The 22,323-nt window shown below is 45.0% G+C and overlaps 1 protein-coding gene across 3 annotated transcripts in view; it reads left to right on the top strand.

Annotated features, from left to right (window-relative positions):
- Positions 1 to 15,627: 15,627 nt before the first annotated feature.
- Positions 15,628 to 22,323, top strand: part of DISC1 (DISC1 scaffold protein) — a 199,433-nt gene continuing 192,737 nt past the window's right edge. The window contains exon 1 of one of the 3 annotated variants that reach the window (XM_074580121.1): positions 15,628 to 15,684. Coding sequence is in view for 1 of the 3 variants with exons in the window: in XM_074580118.1 (XP_074436219.1) it covers positions 15,726 to 15,780 (55 nt within the window). In the remaining 2 variants the exon portion in view is untranslated. Of the gene's footprint in view, positions 15,781 to 16,595; positions 16,760 to 22,323 lie in introns of those variants that run through there. The other 2 variants (XM_074580118.1, XM_074580119.1) reach the window with 2 other exon arrangements.

Genomic DNA, 22,323 nt, shown 5'->3' with positions numbered 1-22,323 from the left:
TACCCAAAAAAAAAGGGTTGTGCTGATTGCTCTAAATGGATTAAATAGTGATTTTAGTTAAACTGATGGCAGGGTTGTGTGTAGACAGGGCCTGGAGCTTTGTAAGCTAATGACTTGGCAGTAATGCAATGAGGTTTTTTAGGCAGCTGAGACCAAGCTGTTGTTTTAAATATAAGACCATAAGTGTTACTATCCTAGTAAATGGTTCCCAAACGTGATAATATTTCACTAACTTGGGCTCCTTCTGAATCCTGGCAAATCTCTTTGCTAACTCTCGCCTTTCTGATAAGGGTTTGGCAAGTATTTTTACTCCAAATGGATTTTGGATTAAATCCAAGTGTAAAACGTGGAAAATTTCAATTTTTTGGGAAGATTTTCTAATTTTTGTTCACTTTCCCAGCCTGCTAAATTTTCCACATTTTTGGCAATAGAAAAAAGTTTGTCTTCATTTTTTATACAAATTCAGATAGAAGAAAAATGTAAATGAGCCCAGCTCCTGCCAAGAGCAGTGGTTTTTCCCCACAAGTGAGACCTGAGAGGAGGACAGGTCCAGAAGCAGCCACTGTTTAATTTCTTCATTCAGAAAAGAGCAAGGATGAGATTAGATGAGATTAGATTAATTAGGTCATTAAATCTTTCATGCCCATATAATCTCAATGGGAAGAAACCACTGAATCTGCATAACGTCTTTCCTGCCTGCCTGTGAACCAGCCAACTGAGTTTCTTCCAAGTGAGTCTGCCTTCACAGGTCTTTTCTCTATCAAACTGTAAATCCCATTTTGAGTCATCTGCTTTCTCTGGTGATGTTTTTATCTCCAGGTTGGGAATGAAATTTGAAGAGACAAATGAGTCACTGAGCTTTGGTTATCTTTGATTTGCAAGGAAGCCTACTGAAACACTGAATAAGCCTTAGCTCAGAAAACAACAGTCCGGTAGGTAGGCTGTGATCTGTTCCTGTCTTAGGCAGGTTTACGGAAACAGAAGCAGAAAGCTGGTGGCAAGAATGAGAGGAGACTTCATGCCTCATAGGACAGAAGGAAAAGGAGGAAGAAAAAGCTCAGGGCTACCAACAGGACAGCAACTGGAGACCAAGAATCTAAATTACCTTGAGGAATGAGTACACGGTAACCCAGGGTGTACTAGGATGAATTTTTGGCAAAGAGGTTTCTATACCACTACTGTATGTTGGATCCTGGACTTTCTGTATTCCTGGATCCTGGAAATTGGATCCCAATAACCTGGAGTACACGTAGAAGTGAAGCTGTGGGAGAGGGGCAAGACACAAATCAGGGAAATCAGGGGTTAGAGCATTTCTGGAGGAGCTGAGTTACCCAGAAGGAGTAACAAACCGATTCTCTGTCTAAAACATAGGCCAAAGAAATCAAGGAAATAAGCACCATAAAAGCAGGTGGGTTGCATGTGACTCAAATGCAGCAGCTTCCTGGCGGTGGTGGTCAGTAATGGGGAGGGAAGCACAGTCCCACAACCATAAAGTTCCAGTCTGCTTGTAACCCTTTGTCAATAAGCACTGCATAAGCCATCCCCATCTTCACTAACCCCCTCACTGGAGTGAGCTGTCGGTGGAAGAATGCCTTTTCTCCCCTCCTTCTAACCTGCAGCGTGTCCTCAGATGCTTGTGCAACCCCTGTGGCTATGACTGCATTAATCCCTCTCGTGTACATCCTTAGGGCCCATGACCAGGCTGTATCGGCATCACAGGAGCACCGACACATTGTCCTCATGCAAGGGAAAGGGAGCCGAGGCTCCACTATGCACTTAGGATACGGATACAGGGGCAAAGCAGGGCCCTGGGTCCACATGCCTCCCAGAGCCCCGTTCATTCCCATTCATCAACCAGGGTGGAACATCCAGCACCCATAAAGCAAACCTCCAGCAGAAGCCAGGAGCTCTTCCCCATCTTGTATCCAGCTCTACAGCACCTAAACAAGGCTCAGGGGCTGATCATTGGGACTTCTCATCCACACACCATGGAGTCCAGGGGCTTGGGGGCAGAGTTATTTGTCAAATAGTAGTTACAGTATCATCTTCTCACCTTGAACGCCTGAAATGTGGGTGGATGAATCTTAACCAAACTGACCAAAACACAGAGCTGATGGGACAACTAGACTGGGAATGAGGCCGTTTATCCCCTCCTCCCTTTTGCCATCAGGTGGTGTCTAAGAGCTCCTTCTGGACAGCTTTAAAGCTATTCCAAGACTCACTGCAGAAAACTGTTGTCCATGAGGGATACCCTGCCCTGGAACACAACCCTCCCTGGGCTATGAGTCGTAAAATAAACTCTCAGATCAGAATGGCTGGCTTTACTACAAAAGACTACAAGACTACAGAGATCACAATGAGTAAAAGAATATCCTACAAAATCCTTCTTCAGACTTCCCCGAGCCTCTTCCATGAAACAATTAGTGGATGCTCTTGTTTTGAACTCTGTGACTCACTCCTGTAATTCAGTTGTGGCCTGTGATCACTGAGTCGCTTAATGTGACACGGGGAAGTAGGCAATTGTGAGAATTTCCTCTCTCCCTCCCTCAGCCTCTCATTGTAGCTCTGCGGCACGTTATGCTGCAGCACCATGCGACCGCAGTCTGGATGCTCGCATCCCAGATGTGCTGGCTCACCCTTCAGGCAACACTTCCTCACACTCTTAAATGGTGATCAGGAAGGTTTCTCAAAGAGAAAATGCATCTCACTATGTTTTTCAGTACGTCGTAATCCAGCTGCAAGTGCAGTCCTTTTATCAATGGTCTTAATAGTTACGTTGTGGCTTAGCTCCACTAGAGTTCTATTTCTAATTTGATATCTTCTGTGTGTGTATTTGTAAAAGCTCCATTAAAGATAATAGACTCTATTAAAGCAATTACACTGGCTAATGTCTCCCACATTCTTTCTTATTAACCATATTTAACTTCGCCAGTGAGCTGTATACTTACTGTTATGAACTAGTAAGTGATTTTTAATCACTGGAGTTGCGTAACATATGTATAACTTTCCAAGTACATGGTAGGTACAAAAGACTTTTAACAATTAAACCAAAAGTGTTTCCAGAGATTCCCAGCAGCCACAGAATGTGTTTGGAGGCTTCTCTGTGCTCACCTTGCCTTGGTCATGCTGTGATAATTTTGGCAGCAGAGCAAGGAAAAAGCCCTCAATAATTTGCCAACTTTTTCACATCTAAAAGAGGATGAAAACAGAAAACTAAAAAATTCCTCCTGCTGGTACCACACACCAGAAACCCTGCCCCGTGTCCATGAAACAGTGCTGTGTGTTTGTCATGAGGAAAAGACTATTTCATTCGCTGGCTGCTGCCTCCCAAATGCTACATTTCTGCTGTTGACAGGAATGGCAGAAGGGGCTGTCGCAGGAGTGGCCCAGAGGGAGCAAGCGGCAGTGTCCTGCACACAGGGATCCCTCTGGCCCCCGGGGTGACTGAGCCAGTGACTCCTGTGCCACAGGCAGCAGCTGCTCCTTTGTCAGGGTTTGGGGACAAGGGCTTCTCCACATGATGCTCAGGCTCCTCACTTGTCTGCTTTTGACTTCCCTCTGCTTGATCTCTTCTCTCAGACACTTTTCCCCCCTTAGTCTCTTTGTTATTTCCCTTCAGTGGTTGCTTTCCCTCTTACCACTTATCTTCATTTCTTTCCATTTCTCCCTCTTTTCCTCTTTTAGCTTCCCTATTTCTCTTGCTTTCCCTCTTGCTTTCTGTCAAACCACACTCACCACTTTCCCCCTTTCTGATCATTTTCACAAGGGATGAATCACAGCAGCTCTGTTTGCGTGGCCATTTGTATGGCCCAGAGTCATCTCCCACAGCTTGGGGCACTCAGCTGAGGAAGGTGATCTTCCTTGGCTCCCTCTGCATTCACTGGGGAGAGCCAGGAGCCTCCAGAAAGTGACACGGATTTTAAGGGTGTTGAAAGACCTTTTGAAGACTGATCTCCTGCCACTGTCTGCAAGACATACGAATATCCTAACTTACGAGCTTTGAATTGGGGGACAAAAGTTATTTAGTACAAACCCTGCTCTTGCACAGTCTTTTGTCACGTCAGATGGATGGGGAGTGCAAATCTGTGTATATCCTCTCTGAGCAACTTTGCCCTCCCCGGTGCCAGACTTCTGCCTGCACCCTGATGGTCAGCACAAGTCGTGCCTGCAGCACGGCGGCAGCCTGGCTGTCAGAGCCCTGCAGCAACTTTCGGCCACCCAAAAGTCCTGTCTCTGTGCTACAGACAAAGCATTTGGTCCGACTTCAATAAGCCAAGCGAGCGTTTTTGCTCCTGTTCCTTTTTTTGCTCTAAATAGAAATGTCATGTAAGGAACAAGGAAATAAAAGTGAAAAGGGAAGCAAGACTTTCATTCTCACGCGACCATTTAAAAGTAGGCGTCTGCACAGTTTCCACAGCTTTCGTTTTGCTGGGAGAATGTCTCCCAGGGGCTAACTTTAACATTTTGAATGGAACCGTGTTTAGCCTTTTCAATAGCAAATCACACAGGAACTATAAACTGCAAATGCAGCCTTATCTCCATCCAGACATTTGTTCCCAAAGAGATTTTTCCAGTTCTCTGTGATCAGACCAAGAAAATACAGGCGACATTATAACAACCCTCCCAGAGTTTCTCCATAGGTATGCTCTATTTATACTGACGTTGCTGGCAAGCTGTTATATGGTGAAGGTCTATTTTCTATGTAGAAATCTGCTCCTACAATCTGCCTTTGAGATTTTGTCAATGGCTTTGCTAAGATTTCACCCCTAGCCTGGTGATCACAGCTTTTGTTCCTTGCTGATCCAGGAATGCAAAAATCTGTCAAAGTCCCAAGCCCCCTCCCCTTCCCCATGCATCTCTGCCCTCCCTTCCCTTTTAAGCACTTGTGGTCACAGGAGGGATGGATGACCACCGTCCTGATGAAGATCCCTTGTCCCCCAGGCAGTGGAGCACTGTTTCCTACACTTACCTCTTCTCTGCAGGTCACGGGCGGAGGGAAAGCTGGGTCCACGTCCACATGTTCTTTGGCCCAGATAGCTCTGGGAGCATTTTTGGTTAATTTTTATTACTGACCACAGGACATGACGTAACAGAAAAGTGTAATTCCGTGGCCTTGTGTCTGACCAAGGTGGCTGCTGTGGGATTGGCTGCTACAGCTCGCTCTCTGCCCCCCGACTGCCATTCTGTGTGCAGCTGACCTGGTGGCTTTGATAATCAAATTTTTATTAGCCTGTTAAGTAAAATGCTGGCATCGAGCCACTGGTAAGTTGTAAAGCTAGCCAAATAATTGGAATAATAATTCACTCATATTGAATGTCGTCCATTTAAAGGTGGTGCTTATTTCCTGAATGGAAATGAATCTCTTCTAAGGGTTTGGTTTAGATTAGTTCACTGCATGGTTTACTTCAGCCCTATAATTTTACCACTGATACGTAAAGTAGGTTCATAAATAGAGCACTAGAGCCTTGGCTGTGCTAGGAGATAGTGCTATGCACTAATGTAAATTATAAATGTAGGGTTAGAAAACCTAACAAGCCCAGCTGGCAAACTTCCATGTATTATCTCACAATAATTGCTTCCAGCCAGTAGACATTTTTTTGTACAGCAGAAGACAGGTTATTTATATTATATATTTAGCCTAAAACTGTAATAACATCCTCTGGCAAAGGTATTATCTGATGGTGTCTGAAATGGAACCAGCTTTCCTCTTTTCAGGCATTAACAAATGAAAATCTTTGTGTCATCTCATGGCATTTCCTGAATTGGAGAATAAAATGAGGAGGATTTTTTAATTCATATAGTTTATTTCTTAAAAAGTAAATCTATTTTTGACAACCAGGTTTCCCAGAATTGTTATGTGTGGTTTGTATCACTGACCAGAGGAATATTTCCTTTATGATTCTAATCAGGCAGAAACAACAGTAGCACTACCAGGACTGGCTCTCGGCTTAGCACAGTCAGAAAAATACCTGTGAACAAGCAAGGCGTGTGAAGGTCACAGAAGAGAGTATGTTTCTTCCTGTTGCCCCAGAAATGCCTGGATGCCTGCTACGTTGCCCATCCACACATTCTCAGGCAAGCGCTACAGTAGTGAGGATGTGAAGTCAACGCTTAGGAAGACTAATAAGGGTATGTTTTAGAAATCTTAGGCAGAGACAAATCTTAGTGACAGGCGAGGCTCTCTACTCAATGTAGCTGTTCCATCTGCCGGTGATAACAAAGTATGAGAAAGCAGGAGAATGGTACTCGGGATTTATGAAGGTATCTCAGGTGCTTTCCAGTTCTTCGGTAACTTGTGAGGATGTCATGAATATTAAGAAACTGGTCGGCCTGAGTTGCCTGCTCCCTCCCCAGTCACAGGTCTTGACTGAGGAAGTCTCTGCCAGCGTTTGGATTAGGTGACTTTTGGGTCCTGGCACAACCCCAGAAAGTCAGGCTGTGCTAACGAGAGGCTCCGTCTCAATAAGGGAGACTAGCCTCAGGGAACTCCAGGCAGCTCGGCTTAACCTGTGCCCTGGGCAAAGTCGCTAAAAATAATTTAATTACTGGTAAAGGACCCAATCAGTTGTGAACCGAAGATGCTGATGTAGTAAGTGTGGAAGGCATTAATGAAAGCAAGCCTTGTCAGGCCTGAGGCTCAGTATTCACTGTTGATGAGAGGACGAGTTTGTTGGATATGGACCATCATAAGTGTCAGAGTTTTCTGTCAGTTGTTTGAACAAGTATCACTCAACAGCCTGATTAAAAAAAACCAAACACAAACAACAAACCAAAAGGTAGAACTATCTAAGATCAAAATATTGAATGGTATGAGGCCTGGTGGATTGAAAAGGTACAGTTGTCCAAGGAGAACTGTTAAGGAATGGGAGTTACTGTATGCAGCAGTATAAGACTTACTGCTGTTCAATGTTTTTATCAAGATCTGAGAGTAAACATAACATTTCTGCTAAGAAATTGGATAGTGCAAATACTGGCCAGGTGGCAAAAAATGATGAAAAGAAGAGCCACCTACTGTGGCCAGGATTGCTCAGTAGAGAGCCCATCCAGGGTACTGATCTTAGTACAGTCTGTCTTAGTACAGTCCCAAGATATCTAGCTAAATTAGATATCTAAAAAGCAGGAATAGAGGCTGTACTTACAGGAGGTGAATTTCAGAGAATAAGCAGTGACTCTGAAATACTTTGGAGAGGTCAGAACAGAGAAGCAACTCAGTAGGAGCTCGCAACATGATGGGAGAAAAGGTGTTGATTCTCTTTGGATACACAATTGGTGAGAAGTGGGTAGGGATCAAAAGCCCCATGTGAAACCATTGCTGGAATATGTATCCCGCTGAAATGTTCCCACTGAAAAAGCACCGAAGAATTTTCTGCCAGCACATCAAAGAATCACAGAAATAAATCAAGAACTGCAAAAAAAAGAAAAAAGAAGGCCCTTCATCAGCTGCTGTAGAGTTCACATTATTTAGTTTATTCAAAGGAAGAAGATATCAGCCTTCATCACCCAGGATATAAATACTTATATTGGGGTAAAACCCCAGGGTGAGATTCAATCACCTAACCACGGTCACTTACAACATGTTAGATGCCAGATGCGTGACTCCTTCTTCCGGCAGAGGGAAGGATGAGATAAACTCCTAACGCCCTGCTCAATCCTGCATCCCAGAGTCTTCTGGATATGCCACAAGCTCAGAATTACGCACAGTGTCCACTCCCTGCTCTAAGCCCTTCAGTCTTCCCATGTCAGTGAGTTCCCCCAGCCGCTCTGCAAGCTCTGCAGGTAGCGGAAGAGTTGGTTTAACAGAGTGGCAAAAATCCTCTGCAATTACTGCTAACATAGCCACACGCAATCAGGGGATAACCTGCAGTTCCTGATGTAAATGCCAAGGACAGTCTCAGCACACACATACGTGGATCAAGTTGGATTTGAAGCCAAACCCCAACCTCCAGCTGGAGACACAGTCCCCGGCCTGCAGTCCTGTGCTGGCACCCCTTGGGTTCCTGGCATGCAGTTCCCTGTCTGGCAAGGAACACCCTCTACTTATTTGCACTTTTAATATCTTGTATTTGTGCTTAATATGCCATTTAAATGCTGCTACACGTATAAAGCATATTGGCATGAGAATGGGAAAACAAAATGCGGCAGTAGCTCATTGCCAACGCTAACATGGTCGAATGCTTTGGGTGGCTGGGTACGTGAGCAGCTCTGAGGGGTCCCGTACAACCCAGGACACGCACTGTGTTGACCAGCTGTGGGCAAGTCACAGGATCATTCCTCAGCCAGCATTTTCCCTTGCATCACCGCGCCAGAAGGCCATTTGATAGCACTGATGCGGTTAGCCGGGGACCGTCAGGAATGTGGGAAAGCCAGCAAGAGCAGCCGTGTCCCAGTGCTGCAGGGTGGGACAAGATGTTGCCACAGCTCCGTGAAGGTGTGAGGTGTCTGTGAGGGACTCTGTGACTGCCCATACCCCAGGCATGCCCTTCTATGTCATCCTCTCAATCCACACAGGAAAATGGATGTATACAATGGATGTATACAATGATCATCCCATGGGTAAGATAAGTTAAAGGGGTAAGGTCTGTTAACATGAACGCTACAGCCAAATAATAACTTCAAATCCAAACACAAGTGTGCTGCGAAAAACAACATAATAATGACGGTTCAACAGAAAACAATTCCATATCCAGATGTAAAAACATGAATGCAGGAACGCTTGTTTACTTAGTGCCTGTACTGTAATATTTAAATCCCAATTTCTGACAAGCTGTAGATACTGAAGACTGTGAGACAAATAAATTTGGTGCAACTGGGGATTTGGGGGGGTTAGTACAGTAAAAAGGATAGTTGCTGAGAAAAATGTGTTTATTCTGCTTTTTAAACCACCAGTGCTCCTGCTTTCATTTCTCCCAGTTTTGTTCCTAGTTGATCTACTGACTTAGAATTATGGCTGGTCCATACTGCTATGAGTAAAGGTTCCTAAAACCTATTTTTAAAGCGTGGAGAACAGCAATATGAATCCTCAGCTTGTTTGCTAGTGATCAGGTGTCTCTAGAGAAACTAATGATTTTCTTGGACTAATTTAAGTTTATAGGAAGGCATTCAGTCAAAATAAACATCCAAAGGCTTTTGATTTGTATATCCACTGGATTAGGACTTCAAAAATTTTTGAGTTATCTATATATATGATTCTTAATCCCATAAATATTTTGAACTGAGTGGTAATGAGCTATCAGCTTTACTCTTGTTTTGAAGTCAACCCTGACTCTCATTGAGTCACTGTCTCAGGACAGGATCAGAAAATAATGCCAGCAAAGTCAACCAGCTGCTCCGTTAACAGCTGTAGATGAAGAGCAAAGGAAGTGATTCTGGAAAGTGAAATGTATTCACCTATAACAACAATCACTTTAAAGTCTCATCAGTTTCTTTCAGATTTTCATGAGTATGTTTTAAAAAGTTGTTTAAATTTTTTAACAAAATCCTGGCTCAGCTGAAGTCTCTAGGAGTTCTGTGGTTTAATAACTGGGACAGGGACTTTCACCTTTTGTATTAAGCACTCCGATTTTTTTTGTTCACTTATCTATTACGAAGATTACCTTTATGCTAATCACATCACAAAGCACATTCCAGAGTTATTTTAAGTACCCACAGAGTTAACTAAAGCCCAATCAAATTTAGAACATCTCATTTTGGAGAGGGCATGATCATATATCTAAGCTAAGCACTGATTAAAGCTGTGCAAAAAAAATTTTCTTCGATTCTGTGGATGGGCTAAATTAAATGTACTTAAAAGTTCTTTGCAGATTAACCCAAATTGCCCTTATTTTTACTGTTTTTTGATGGAAAACGATCCTTTGGGAATGAACTTTATCACTGAAAGTGAAATGAGTTCTTCTAGTTCTGGACATTTAAACTGAAAATGAAGGAAAAGTGGAAGAAAGCGTTAGTTTTCCCTGCAAAAGATGTTACTGTGCAGAAAAAAAAAGGTGGTGAGCTGAGCCACGAGGGTGTGCAGGTGAAAAGGAAGCAGCTCGGAGGTTGTGGCTCCAGCAGGACCAGGCAATGGAAAAGTATTGGCCGGGTTCTGGCTTGTGCTGAGGGCAGCAATGTGGGGAGCAGGAGCCCATGGCCACAGCACACCACTGAGCTGAGCTGCCATCTTCCAGCCTCCCGGCCAGCTATGGTTATCGTCATCCCTTGTCCCGAGTCTTCTGGTGTGATATGGCAGCTTGGCTGGGTGCTCTACCTCCCCATGGGCACAGCCTCCACCGCACTCTGGCCTGCACCAGCCCATGCTGCTGCTCTGGCCCAGCCACCCCTTCCTGGCCTCCCACCTCATTGCAGCTTCCCTAGCCCATGCCGAAGCCATGCTTCCCACGCCAAAGCCATGCTTCAAAAGGTGCCATGTAAATATTTTTTAAAGTGAAGAAGAGATGATGTGAAAAGAGAAAATCCATATTAGAACATAAGGACGTGAGCACGATGGTTATTTACTCTTCTGCTCTGTGGTAGATGCTGCAGTGCCACATGTGAGCCTAGGTTAAAAAGATCAAGATGTCTTGATCCTGGTGAGATCAAAATAAATAAGTGTAACGTGTCTGGGCTTTCCTCATTTTTATGCTAGGCAAAACCTTTTTTTTTTCTTTTGAATTTGACTTGAATTTGCAAGTGGAGTTGTCTTCCCTTCAGAGGCATGTTTTGGTGAATATGGTATTTACTACTGAAATAGAAAAGGTCTCTGGTGCAGCAGTGATGGGGTAGGGAGTAAAGAACAAAGATGAATGCAAGAAGAAGAAAAGCAGAGTTTGCAGCTGAGCTATGAGACGAACCAGAGGTCATAAGGGACAGAGCTACAGGAAATCTGTTCATGGTGGCAGCAGGTGCAGGGGGGGATCTCTCATACACTGATGTCAATTGGAAGCGAAGGTACCACACAAAGAAGCAGCCATGTGTAGACAATGAGAAGCAGAGAGGCCGAGACGAGGAGTGGAAAACAGAGGGGGCAATTTTGAGCTGGCACAAGGGCTCAGGAAGTCATTTGAGAAGGAAAGAGGCAGCAGCACTGCCTTCAGTACACAGGAGGGATTGTTAAAATTTGGTGGGATTTCTGATGCAGCATGTAATGCTGTAGTTTCACAGTCGCTTTCAACTGGAGAAAGGCTTTTGGTGGAAAAAAAAAAAAGTTTAAATCCACATCTGTTCCCAGTTTACTGTAGAGCCAGAGAAACGCTCTTGCCAGCACAAAGCAGGCAGCAGCATGGGGGAAGGGAAAGAAGGCACAACTGGAGAAGAAGTAGTGGAGGGAGCAGGCAGGACCACTTCTTTTGGCAGCTGTGCCTGTATATGTTACCATAATGAAAACTGGAAATAAAGAAGTAGCAAAACACTCTAGTTCCCTCCTGTCTAATCTAAGATAGAAGATAGCCATATTGTATCTGCTGTTAGACATGCTCTTCTGTGTAACTTCTTACACCATCCATCTCACTCTAAACACCTAAGCACTGCCCAAAAGTGCATTTGGGCAAACTGTAGGTGGGTAGGTTTCCCTGTAAGCTCTGGATGTCTCACCATGTCATTTCGACCAGACGCACCAGAAGGGCACAATTCAAACAGCATTAAAACCCAAGAATACTATTCTCACCTAGTAGTATTTGCTTCAGAAGTCTATCTGCTTCCTGCACCTTTTTCTCCAGGTGTGCTTAAAGTCCTCTGTAGAAATTATCTGCCATCTCTCTCCAACTCCTTTCCAACGGCCTGGCAATTGAACGAGGGTGGTGGTCCAAAAGCAGTTCCTCTCTTAATAAAGGAAGAGATTGCAATGTTCAATATAATTTTTATATATAGATACACACACACACACACACATATTCACACATACTGCTGATTATCTACCAAGGCAATGAATCACAGCCTGCTGAATATTCTGTTGTGGTGGGACTTTTTTGTTAACTGCACACATTGATGTGAATACACGTGAGGTAAGGCAAAGCCATCTAAAGCAGAAGGGTTGAAGTTTGGGATAAACTCTTGAAGTAGATTCAGAGCAAATGCAAAGAACCCATTAACAGGGCTTCTTTCTGAGTACAGATCATGCCGTGAGTCTTTTGAATATTAGTTTAGAGAATGGTTACCTTTTGGTAGCTTTGGACTGATTAATGTCTCTAGAACCTCTGTTGTGCAACGTGAAAGCACCTGAAGCAGGTCTGCTGATGTTGCTGGGTGAGGTAGCAAGAACAAGGGCTGGCTGCAAAGAGCTGCAGAAGGACCTTATGGGGCCCAACGAGTCCCAATGGCCCCCAATTGGCCCAATGGCCAATTTCATCCAACAGCAGATGAAATATTCACCGTGTATAAAATGAATCAGCACCTACCGGTAAGAACAATCCTAGCCTCTCATATAAGATGAAAAGCTCTGAGATGACCACTGCCACTGAGAAGGAAACTACGGAATTAGTTACATATCAGAAAATATCAGCTAAGTGTGTAGCAGTAGTTTGAAAAAACAAATCAAATGCTACAGACTATTGGTAAAGAACACAACAGGAAACATGAAGATGTCACCACTGCAGAAATCCATAGCTAACCTGCACCCTTACTTAGCCCCCACATCCCAAAAAGCAGAAATAGAAAAGATTTAGAGAGGGGCAAAAAAGATAATCATAAGTTTGGAGCAGCTTCTGCACAAGGCCAGTCTAAGCAGCTTAGCACGGCGCAGTTTGGAAAAGGGATCACATCATGTGATAACACATATGGAAATCATCAGAGGCACGAACACATTGGGAAAAATCTCTGTTTCTTCAAGCATAAAAATCTGGCAGCTCTCAAAGGCAGCTGGCCATAGCCAGTCTCGGAGCAAGCACCAGGAGCTGGTGCCTCATGCCAGTGGATGGAGACCTGTGGAACCCCTCACCCGTGGATGCCTCACCCGTGTGCCAAAAGCTGAAGCGGGCTCAAGGGGAGGCTGGGCACGCACTGGGAGAGCGTGAGATCCACTGCAGGTTACTGACTTGACAAACCAAACTGAGCTGAGGAAGCCCCTTGGGCAGAGGGTGGGAGAGTCCAAAGGGGAAGTGGTGTGTGTGTGCTGCCTTGTTCCTGCTTGTGCTGAGGCTTGAGTCGGAGGCAAGGCTGCACTAGATGGGCCCTTTGTCTGCACCACCACAGCTGTCCTTTGATAACAAATCTCTCTCTGACTGATGGGAGCTAGCACTGACATTGTCTGAATCAGACGCAGGACAGCAGGGCTGAAGGAAGAAGGAGAAGGATGCGTGGCTATTTTTGGCGCAAGAGGCACAGCTGCTCGCTATCTTCTCTCACAAGTCAGGAAGGGCGCAGACTGGAACACGAGGTCAAAACTCCCTTAGCATGTCCTGTACGTCTAAATAAATGGACTGAAACCTGGGAACATCAGTAAGCTGTCAGTTGTTAGATAAACCTGGGCTTTTTTTTAGGAACTTTTCTGATTGTTATGAAAACTTCCCAGTGCATGGGGTGGTATTTTTAGCTTATAATAGCATTTGCAGTACCTGAGAGGGCAAAAGCATTTTTGAAGACTAGGATGGACAGAGGTCATCTTGAAAAATGCTGATTCCGTGTACATAGCTAATATAGTGGCTATCATGATCCACAATTGAAGCTGGTACTACTTTAGCAAAGTTGATACAAAGCTGTAGTCAGTAGACAGTCAGTCATAAGCTTATATAAAGCTCCTAATTATAGGTATCCATAGAAATAAAACTGTCTATAGAGAAATGCTAGGGATACCATGAAATACTAGGCAATGTATGTGTGAACTAGGGAGGAGAAGATACATGGGAAATCATGGGGGACTAGAATTATCTACAGCACAAAATAGGGGAACGGATTTTAGCACAAATTCATGTTGTTGCAATGATATGTAAGTTCAAGGGGACAGCCTCAGAAAAATCTTGGAAAAAGGACTTGAAATTATTTGCTGTAGGCAGCTAAGCCCCACACGGCTGCTCAATCACTTTCCCCCAGGGGGATGGGGTAAAAATGAGAAAACACATGGGTTGAGATAAACACAGTTTAATAGGGAAAGCAAAAGCTGAGTGGGCAAGCAAAGCAAAATAAGGAATTCATTCACTACTTCCCATCGGCAGGCAGATGTTTCACCGTTCCCAGGAAAGCAGGGCTCCATCATGCACAGTGGTTGCTTGGGAAGACAAATGCAGTAATTTTGAATGTCCCTCCTTTCTCCTTCTTTTCCCTGACCTTTATTGCTGTGCACAATGTCATATGGTCTGGGATATCCCTTTGGTTGTTTGGGCTCAGAAGTCCCAGCTGCGTCACCTCCCAAATTCTTCTGCACCCCCAGCCTACTCACTGGGGCAGAAAAGGCGCTGACGCTGTGTAAGCACTGCTCAACAGTAACTGAAACATCCCTGTGTTATCAACACTGTTTTGGCCACAAATCCAAAATGCAGCACCACATGAGCTGCTATGAAGAGAATTGCCTCCATCCCAGCCAAAACCCATACATATATATAAATGATAGCACCTTGCAACAAAATGAAAAAGCTCTATGTTTCCCAGCAAGACATGTGAAGCCGTACAAAAGTGATAAAAATACATACGGAGCAGAGATTGATTCCACATTTAAGCTACAGAAAGCCAATGAATACCATACTATCTAATTGTATGCATGCCTTGCTGAATCCAGCAAGTATCTGACACATAAGGCAGTGCCAAAGAAGGGCCCGTGAGCAGTCACTGTCACGGCTGTAAGACCCAAGCAAGGCACAGTATGGCTACTTTTGAAAACGAATCGTTTCCGAATGGTGTTATCTGGTATGTATATTTGTCATGGATGTATCCCCATGATGCTGGGACCGCAGCTCCCCAGGACCCCTGGGAGGGAGGCCACACGCCTCTGTATGCGTGGCAGAGGAGGCTTTTTCTGGTGCGCTGATCCCTTCAGGTTTGGGCCCCTCACTACAGAAAAGACACTGAGGTGCTGGAGTGAGTCCAGGGAAGGGCAATGAAGCTGGTGAGGGGTCTGGAGCACAAGTCTTATGAGGAGCAGCTGAGGGAGCTGGGCTTGTTCAGCCTGGAGAAAAGGAGGCTGAGGGGAGACCTTCCTGTGCTCTACAACTACCTGAAAGGAGGTTGTAGCGAGGTGGGTGTTGGTCTCTTCTCCCGAGTAACAAGCGATAGGACAAGAGGAAATGGCCTCAAGTTGCACCAGCGGAGGTTGAGTTTGGACGTCAGAAAAAATTTCTTCACAGAAAGGGTTGTCAAGCATTAGAACAGGCTGCCCAGGCAAGTGGTGGAGTCGTCATCCCTGGAGGTATTCAAAAGACGGGTAGACGTGGAGCTTAGTTGTGGTTTTGTCCGTGTTAAGTTGATGGTTGGACTCAATGATCTGAAAGGTCCCTTCCAAGCTCGACAATTCTATGATTCTGTGATGCAGATGGGGAGCGGGCCAGTAGCTGCCTTGGAGCTGGCAGCTCCAAATTTCACGGCGGTGCAGACCTGGCGGAACAGAGACCCGACAGCCTCAGGCAACCGTACGGGCCTTGACATGGAAGACACCCCTCCTCCCGCCCCTCAACACCCTCCAAAGCCGGGCCCGCCCGCGGCCTTCTCCCTTCCCCGGGGCGGCGGAGCTGCCTGCGGCCCGCCCCCGGTTGGGAGTGGCCGGCGCCACCGCCGCTTTCCGCTCCGGTGAGGAGTAGAGTGGAAGGGGTGGGGAGGGGGGGACCGGGATGTGGCGGCCGCAGTCCCGGCCGGGCGGTACCGGGGGGGAGGCGGCGAGCTCAGGTGAGCAAGGGCGGTCTGAGGGGGAGGGCGGGCCGGCGGCGTGAGGAGGGGGAGAAGAGGGAGGGGGGTAACGGCGGGTGAAACGGGGTAACCCGCCGTTACCCCCCTCCCTCTTCTCCCCCTCCTCACGCCGCCGGCCCGGCGGGGCAGGTGCCTGTCTGGAGGGCTGGAAGGGGTGCGAAGCGCCGAGTGAAGGCCGGGAACGAGTAGGGGGCGCGGGGCCGCGAGGCGGAAGCCTCGCCGGGCCGGGTCCGGCAGCGCTTTTCCCGGCTGGACGCTGCCTTCAGGCGGGGAGGGACGGCAGCTCTTGAGGCGGTGGGAGGTGGTGGTGGTGGGGGCTCGTGTTGAATGCGGGGGAGCTGAGGGCTTTTAGGTGAAAAAAACCCAAAAGCAAAACACGGGTCTTTTCGTTTCACAGTCTGAAAGTTTTGGAGGCTTTAAGTTTTTTAAGTCCCTAGTGGTGTTACCATTATTTCACAGTAGATGTAGCCTAGGAAACCGTGTAACAACGTTGAAATAACGTTGTTATTATTTTTTTTTTTAAGTTCAAAAATCCTTTGATTTCACCTCTGTCAGCATGGAAGCAATTATACTGATACAAAGATGTAATTTCCCACCCCCCCACTAAAAAACCAACTGCAAAGAGGGAAGTAGCGGTACTCTCTTAGAAAAGTCAGCCCTATAATACCTCTAAACTTAAAGAAATTAAAAAAAAAAAGGAAATTGCCATCTTAATGGAGAAGCTTTGTATATATACTTTTATGAATAACGGCGTTTTAAAAAGCCGTGACCTCCATGTGGGTGAGTTACCCTCCTTTTCCTCCCTCAGAGCAGCAGCCATCAGCTGGCCCAAGCCAGGGCTGCCCGCGTTACTGACACGGTGGCTGGAAAAAGGCTGAAGCCGTGGGGAAATTCTGGGGAAAAAAAACACTTCACCTTTCCCAGGAGAGCTGGGGAAGGCAGGTGTGTTGCCCACCAGGTGCGTCCACTGCCTTTTGGGTTGTTTGGGGTATGAGGTTGTCCGAGCTCCGTTAGTCCAGCAGGACTTTCCGCGAACGCTTCAGTTGTCCTTGCCAATGTTTTAATAGAAAACAGCTCATTCCTGTTTTGGTAGGCCACTCTAATCTTTGTGTACAAGTGCTTGAGTAGCTTTTTGCTATGCTTCTGAATAGTGACTTAAGAGCTCTGCAGTGAAGTGCTTTTATAATAAAGGCTTTTGCAAAATGTGCTGTGGAACATATACCAGGAAGCGCTACTGGTAATTAAAAGTAAATGAGAGTTTTCAAAGAAATGAACACAGTACACTGGTATGCATTGTCTCTGGTTTCGTTCTTTGGTATTTGTTCATTTACTTGCTAATTTGCAATTGGCCTTACAGCAAACCATGAAAATGGTAGTTCTACTTTATTAAACTTTTCTTGTAGTTTAAGTACTAAGCCCCTTTAATTACATTGCATGGGTATTTGCCCATCTCATTGCTGAAGTTAAAGTTGTTGTGGTTCCGTCTAGGAAGGCATTGAGAGTGGTTTTCCGGTAGAAGCTACAGTTGATTTTTACTATTGATAGGACTTTTAGGCACTTATGAAACTGAAAAGTAGTGGTGTTTAAAATAAATATTTGATTTAAAAAGAAAAAAAGTTTACGAACGAAGTTTAGGGGTTTGTGATTACTTAAAATGTTGTGGTCATGGTGGGTCAAGGGAATGTAAACGAACCCCCAGCTGCTTATGAACAGTGTTTTGTACGCCTGAGATTAAGACCATGTGCAAATATGCCCTTTTTTTGCTTACTTCCCAGTGTTTATACTATCAAAATTATCAATATTCTGTATAGATCTTTGAGATTGGGCAGTGAAAATAACCTGTTCTCATACATGATACTGATGATTACAGCGCAGCAGCATAGACCTCGGACGTGTGGTGAGAGGCAAGTATTGTATTGCTGCCGGCTTCCTCTGTCTTTAAATTTAGATAAATCGGCCTTTGTTCTCCTCAGTAAAATGAAGCCAAAAGTTTGGGCCTGGGCTGCTGCTGCTGGAATTGTAGTGGGGCCATGTAAGCAAAGAGGATTTATTAGCACCAGGATAAATTAATTGTGATGAACAGGAAGACAGAAAGCACTGCAAACAATGTTTTGTACACACAAAAGCGAAAACCCTAAAGGTTAATTCTGATTTTGTTCACAAATTAGGCACACTCGGTTAGGCTTTTTTTTCCTCACCATAACTTGGGCCTCTGACAGCTACTGAACCACCTGACCTTTCAAATGAGATTTACTGGAGTATGTAACACCTCCCGAACGCTCCTTGGGAGTTATGATTTTTTATTTTTTTTTTTTCATTTTAGCATTGGGTTTCCTTGAGCAAACCGTCTTTCTAATTGAGCTGCAGACAGGCTGTGGCCTTTTCTGGTTTCAGCCATAATGCATATTAGCGACTCCTGTGGAAAGTGGTTTTCTTACCTCCTCTGGAGTATTGGCCTCGAAGGTGAACAGAAAGGAACCTGCAAAGTCGCCATAGCGATTTCCAAGTTCATCCTTAGCATCTTGTGTCTTCTTCCAGAGAGCAGCCCTTTCATGCTGTGTCACTTAGATTAGGATTGAGCCTGGGGTATGTTGTAATACTATTCAATATTCTTGAAGGAAAACTGCTGCAAAACCCTTATGTATTCGGGATGAATGTGCCCTTTGTAAATCAGCAGTCACACGAGGGAAAACTTGGCCCTCTGGCACGGAACAAAGGCTACTGTGCCTATGTTAAGTGCGGTAGTATCCTTATTTAGAGGTGTTTACTTAATTCTGTATAATGTTAACTATTTAACACTCCATTGAATTTTCTTTTTTCTTCTAGCATATAGGCACAGATTCCATTAACTGCTCACCTGAAAAATGCTTTCAGGGAGAAATATTTCTTTATCAAGCCTCCCAGCTACTGCTGCTGTGGAAGCTGAGGTCTGCTATCGACATACTTTGTTTGTTAAACATGGGTTTTCTGTATGGAAATTGAATTAGCTATTGATGTGGAGTTACTTCCCTATTTACTGATGCTGAGAATGTAAAGTGGCTTAATGGCTAATGCGGAGTCTGCAGGCAGAGGGGTGAGATCATGTGCTTCCCTCAAGTAGGGTTTCTTTGTTCAGTGCGATTCCTTTGGGGCACACAGAATTTGGATTCTGCCTCCGCTTTGTACATGCTGTACAATGCTGTTTTTTCTTTTTCAGACCCTCCTTCATCTTATAGCCACGCTTCCTTCCAGCACATCTCTTATTATCTCTGTGTGATAAATTACTAATTGGGACCCTGCTGTCTAATGAGTATGATCAGCGGCACTTTCTATTCTTTCTCACCCCCTCTTCCCTTCCTCTCTTGCTGCCTTACAAGTAGGTGTGTTAGTTGTGTGACCGTGTCAGAGTATATTGTCTAGTTACTCTGCTCTTTTTGCCTTCTGTCAATACATTTATTTGTAACAACAGGCGTAAAAAAAATTTAGATTTTACCTTGAAAAGTAAATATTTACTACATAAAGAGCTGTGTACTCAGAATTAGGGGTGGAAACTGGAAAATGCATTTTCTTAATAGTCCTTAGCTAGCTCCTTTCGTTTCAAAGGTGTACGCATTACCTATGTTTATAGATGGGATCAAACAGTACCTGAGTCAGAACTGCAAATGTAAGTGATTTCTTAAACGTGGTGTATGTACGCTCAGATGATAAAATCTCCTCGCAAAGAGCTGCGTGGGAAAAGTGGCTGCTTGAAACTAAGAGCAGAATGAAATGTGATGTGTGTGAACTTCCCCTGTTCTCTGCAATGGCAGAAGACTTGGTTGTTTGGAGGGGTTTAGTGGACTCTAGTTGAAAGGTTTCTTTTGCTGAGCTGAGAGGTCAGTGGGGCAGGAAACCCTTACAGAGGAAAATCTCTCAGTAGTGTGACTTTGAGGCAACCTGTGGAGTGAAAAGTCAAGAGGTTGATGGTGTTGTAAAGCTGATTAAGAATGAAAGGGTTAGTATCTGTGGGAAAGGCAGGAACTGGGAGTTGATACCATTAGATGTTCTGAATTGTTTTGCAAGTCTCCAGATCTGTATAAGGTGAGGCATGTGGCATCGATGTAGCTTTTCAAGACCTTGCTAAATTCTGCATAACAATGATGGAAAATTAGAATCAAATGATAGTGATATTTTCAGTGTGCCTGTAGATAATGAAGTTTGACAATGGCTTTATGACTCTACTGATTGGTGGGGTGGGCAGAGTAGTCCCTCGCTCAGCTCATCTGTCTGGCAGCACTTTGAGTTTAAATGGTCAGACAGGCCTTTGGGTCTGAAAAGTATGTTTTGAGCATTTAAGGAAACCATTCCTGGGGTCTTTTTGTTTTGTTTTTGGAAAGCCATAAAGTCTCCAGAGAGCTTGGGAATTGGAAGGATGGTTCTTTTCCTGCTAGTAAGCTGCTTTCTTGCTGTTTTAGAGGGATACTGAAAGTATTTTGTTTCCAATCTTTAATGATATGATGGTAAGCATCCTTTCCACTGACATATCATCTTAGTTTTATGGATTATCACTACTGCAGATATACAGGCACCTGGAATGGTGCTGGTGGAGACTACTTGCAAGGCCAAATGCTTATAGCTGCAGGCTTTTTTTCTTATGTTATGGCTATCTAATTCTTGTGGTCTGGCTGTTTCCCCTTCCCCCCACACAAATGGTTTACTATAGGGAAACACCCTGAAGTTCCAAGGAAGGAGCATCAGCAGCCCTGTTCAGCGTGGCAAATCCAGGCAGCCTCAGCCCTGTAAAATATCTGACTTTTTGTTGCTCAAGGCTAAGCTGAGCATATCAGGAACGGCTTGCTTTCCCCTATTGTTGGAGAGCATGGCTTTGGAGACAAGAGCTTTCCCTTTTCTGTTAGGGTTTTGGCCAGGGATGGTTACTGAGGCAGGGACAAGGTTGAATTTCATGTGCTGGGCTAAGGTCCAGGTGCTTCCTGTTGCTAATGGCCCATGGAGACCCAGGTGATAGGGGGAATGGGCAGCACAGCTGTTTGCTGGGGCTTGGCTGTTCCTGTTTATTGAGCAGTGCATTAACCTGTCAGTATTTGTACTAATAGCTCAGGCTGTGACCAGTGGGGGCTGAGCTGTGGACGAGTTGCATTCCCAGCTCCGCACTTCAAGAGCGCTAAGCGCACCAATCTTGGGAGAGTGGGACAGACAACTGCTGAGTTTGGTGGTGTTTTACATTGCTGTAGCAAGATTTTCTTAATTTTAACATCTTTGTGGTTGCTGTGTCCCCAGTGGGAGTGACACAGAAGGGGTGCTGACATCTGTGTCAGCAGTGGTGTGGAGTCTCAGGGGCATGAGATGCTCTCAAGACGCCCTGGATGGTCCCAGGTTATGCTGCCACCACAGTGAGGCAGCACTGTTTTGGCAGGGCACCATGCTGAAACTTTGCTCCCCTCCTGCCAGAGCCCTTGTTTAGGAGAGCAGTACACTTTTATTTGCTTAGAGCAGTGAAAATCTTGAGAACCCCTGCTTGAAATTGTGTGAGAAAGGCCTGGTTGCCATTGCCTGGAGTGCAGCATCAGCGCAGCTGATCCTCTGTGTGGTTTTGCTCCCAAACTAGTTAATAATCAACGGGTGTTGCGTTTCCCCTTTCCCTGGGAAACCTGAATGTGGTCATGGTGAGAGCGCTGCTGTACTGTTCTCATGCTCGTGGTCTGCCAGGGTCTTGCACAGACTTGGCCATGAGAAGAGCTGCTCTAGTTAATGGTTCCCTCTGAGCAGTGCATCAGTGCTGTCTGCTTCCTGTGGGAATGAAGATGGGGGGAAAAATCCTGCTTTGTTGGGGGTCTTGGGTTACTGTAATGTGAGAAAAGACTAGTTCCTACTTCTTCCTTTGTATGTAGTAAGCACTAGTAGTAGGGTATTTGTTCTTTTATCGGATTGAGAATTTTCCTGCAACGGTGCCAGCTTTTGACAATGACAGAATTTTCCATGGGATCATTTGCTCCAGGGTCAAGTTAGGAACCATTTCACGTTAGCCAAGGAGATGTTTTCTGCCTGCCTTGAGTATAGTTATGATGCTTTTTAGTTTTTTAGAAGTACATTTGTTATCGTCTTTTTCTGTATGAGGGTAGTAATAACCAGTGTTGCTGTTTTGGGACGAGCAATCCATAGGACTTCCGATCACCCTTTGTGAAATCTGCTGGCTTGCCCTGTTCTTGTTCAGGGCCTTCTGTTTATCCATTAGAGCGCAGACAGTAAGGTTTCTTCATCTTTGCTGAATTGAATAAGCCGTGTATATTGATGCCACTTGCTTTCTGAATTAATGTTGTATCGTTTTAAAAATAATTTAACTTTGTTATACCTAGTGATAACGGTTTGTAGCAATGTTTTTGCTGTGTTTCTAGTGAGCTTGGTGTGGCACTGAATTTCTTGATGAAGGTCCAGACCTTTCTACTGGATCTGGACCCACATGTTTCTTATGTTACTGCTTTCTGCACTGACAGGTCTCAGTGAAACTCTGTGTGCTCTGCCTAGGCATTAAGTTGGAAGCCTAGG

This window comes from Larus michahellis, chromosome 3 (assembly GCF_964199755.1).
Source record: "Larus michahellis chromosome 3, bLarMic1.1, whole genome shotgun sequence".
In the NCBI taxonomy this organism is placed as follows: Eukaryota; Metazoa; Chordata; class Aves; order Charadriiformes; family Laridae; genus Larus; species Larus michahellis.
Note: the sequence above shows the minus strand (reverse complement) of the source record. Positions and strands in the feature narration are given on the sequence as shown.